This window comes from Photinus pyralis, unplaced genomic scaffold, assembly GCF_008802855.1.
Source record: "Photinus pyralis isolate 1611_PpyrPB1 unplaced genomic scaffold, Ppyr1.3 Ppyr1.4_LG4, whole genome shotgun sequence".
In the NCBI taxonomy this organism is placed as follows: domain Eukaryota; kingdom Metazoa; phylum Arthropoda; class Insecta; order Coleoptera; family Lampyridae; genus Photinus; species Photinus pyralis.
Genome location: NW_022170511.1, coordinates 23,568,459 through 23,571,485, shown reverse-complemented (window position 1 = coordinate 23,571,485; position 3,027 = coordinate 23,568,459). Strand labels below are relative to the sequence as shown.

Genomic DNA, 3,027 nt, shown 5'->3' with positions numbered 1-3,027 from the left:
ATGGAGGTACTTCTATAGCCCACGGATGACGTCTTGAGTTTGCTCTCTTGATCTTGATTGCTAAAGAAAAATAAACAATTTAAAACCATTTAGTTATTGTTTAGTTGCAATTTACTAGATACTTTATCAGTGTTGATTTAACATAAGAATAAATTAAACAAATATAGCAAACGAGCTCCTGGGTATGGCTACAGCATGTGCAAAACCAAATTTTAAACCTGATGTTAGTTTTGCTTGTATCAAATTTAATTTAAATACCTTCATAAATAAGAAATTTTGCAATTCGGTCTGTAAATGGTCGAGATGTGCAAAGAGCACTGTGAATACTGATCGATTAGGTTAACTTTTGGAATTGTGTTTTATATGCCTAAAGCTATGCGTATATTGAATTTATGCAATTCGGTTCATAACTAACGGAGATGTCAAAAGGGCCTACTTTATTTTTTGGTCTACATTGCCAATTCACGAACTCCGTTCTAAAAATTTGATAAAGAATCCACCTGCAAAATTTCATCGTAATCGGTCCATTCGTTTATGAGATATCGTGCTAACGGACGGACACCGCAAAATTATAAACTCGCTAGCAGCTCGTTAATAATAAACGCGTGTGAAAAGAATAACTTACGTGTCTAATGCTTTCGACGGCTTTGTAACAGCGTGTAGTAAGAATATGACGCCTTGAGTACCTGAAAATAAAAATAAAAGAATATCTTGTCTTATCTACAACTTACGGTAACTATCGCAACCACCGTGGGAGGTGCAAATTTTCCAATAGTAAACTTGACGGGTTTTTGCGCCCTTGCCATGCACAAAATCAGACTTTTTTGGAAAGTCAAACAGATACCGACGAAATCAATTTCGTAAAAAGAATAAGCAAAAGTCTCATTTTCAGTTATCACCATCTGTGTGAAATAGCAGTCTGCAAAGAACAGTACACACACTGCAGCGATATAACTCCATAGCTTCAACCATTGAATGCTAAAGGCTGGAACCTGAAAGGTTTTACATTAGAGGAGGTGGAATCGTGTACCTTGTGTTACTTACATTTGACAAATTTAATAAAATAAGGCAAATTAAAATAGATAAATTAATAAAGCTGACCAATACACATTTGTTAAAGACCGATTCGGTAACCTTGGCAACTTGGATAACATAATTGTAATGCAGTACAATTTTTTTAAATTGTTTTTGATGGTATGGCCATTGAATATCGTAGGCCGAGCATGATTCCAATGCATTATCTGCGCAAAAATCTTCCTTTGCGTTTAATATTAACTCCTGAACGCCTAGTTTTAGGTACTTGAAGTGCGTCTTCAGTTGTATCATAATGTATTACGTAATCGTGACCCATAAAAATGTATACCGTTATTTGCAACACTAAACACAGCGGGAAACTGTAATTCATCGCCCATGTAGGCATCGAACCAAAAGGAAGACTTTCGTACTTGATTACCAAGAACCAGGGCAATAAAGTAATTATTATGCCAAAGATTGTAATTGGAAAGGTAATGGAGCTCTTGAACATTTTAATATTGTTTCAAGTATATAAAATGAGCTACATACCATTTTCGATACCATACCCATTCGATTTCAGCGCAAAGGTCGTCAGCTTTGTTAACTTTAAATTTATTAGAATTTTCCAATAAAATCAAGAGATGTGCTAACTTCGATCTGTATATTCTCATTATAGTACTACGTGGAACAGCTACAAATTATTTTTTTCTATTTCGGTGTCACAATGATGATTTTGTACAACTGTTTTCGGCCGAAAACAGTTGTACAAAGACAGTGATTATAGTCGTTTTTTTTGGTAACTCATCTCTTAAGTTGGCAGTTACTAGTTAGTACAAGTAGGTACTTCGTTGGGTACTTCCATGTTTGAACTTCAAAATGTCAGTCTTACTACGCTGCCAACCTAAAACTTAACGGCATAAAAAGTGTTCCCAACATAAAACATGTTAGTTCTAATGTTCCCTATAGTTTCTGATAATGATTTTTTTAATTAAATTAAAGCACCGAAATAGAAAAAATAGTATGAAAAACGCGTGTTACAATGCTTTATTGTAATACTCCTATCTTGCGGACACTCGTGGCTACGCTTCGCGTCGCCACTCGTGCCACAAGATAGTCGTATTACAATAGGTCGCATTGTAACACTTGTCTTTCAATATACTATTTTTCACTACTAGCGTCTGATGACATGATTATTAACCTTTTTCCACTTGTAAAGTAGGCTTTCTCGGCATTTGTTCAAAGTGGTTAATAATTTTTTATTATTAACTAGTAGTCAATAATGAGAACTGTCACGCTGTCACTTTTAGGAAAACACAACCCGAAATTTCGCTCAATGAACGTTTAGACAAGTTCTCTAAAACGAATAATTGCCACCATTCGCAATTTCCAGAGAAATTACATACCTAAAATTATCACATTTTGAAAAAATTCGAACGAAATTACTCTTTGAAAAATCTCAATGACAGAACAAAATACGGCCCTGTTTGACTTGTACTTCAACGTACTTGATTGACATGTTAAATTAATAAACAAAAAAATTCTGTGCAACCGTTCACTTTCTTATCCAATATAATATGTTAATTTAGAGGACTTTCAAGTGCTAGTAGTGAAAAAAATAGTATATATACCACGGTAGAGAGCGCCTCGAGATGTAATCTTGGTGCTCAGGCAATAATAGTGGACTTCTCTACCTTGATGTAATGTACTATTTTATAAACTTCAAATGTTAATTGTCCCTTTAAGTGTACCATTGGCGATAAGAGCCGCGTAAATGTAGTCATCAATTTCATATTCCAAATTCCATTTTCGACTGAAGTAGAGGGCACTGTATAGATAAATCCCAAGTAGAAATGTAAACGAAGCAATTCTCCCACCTATATCTATCTCTTTTGTTAATACAAGCCCAGAAAATTTTGAATATCTTCTGAATTTTTCAAAAAATTCCGTTGACATTTTCTGTACAAATACTGACACGTTGAAGAGTGGAGAACGACTAAACTGCTGCCTTATTAT

The 3,027-nt window shown here is 34.6% G+C and overlaps 1 protein-coding gene across 1 annotated transcript; it reads right to left on the bottom strand.

The window, feature by feature from the left end:
* Nucleotides 1-629: 629 nt before the first annotated feature.
* On the bottom strand, nucleotides 630-1,326 carry LOC116169023 (odorant receptor Or2-like). The gene is made up of 3 exons (XM_031485055.1): nucleotides 1,045-1,326; nucleotides 732-992; nucleotides 630-686 (listed from the first exon to the last, which is right to left on the bottom strand). Exons 1-3 carry the CDS (start codon nucleotides 1,324-1,326, stop codon nucleotides 630-632), a joined length of 600 nt encoding a protein of 199 aa, XP_031340915.1.
* Between the last annotated feature and the right edge of the window lie 1,701 nt (nucleotides 1,327-3,027).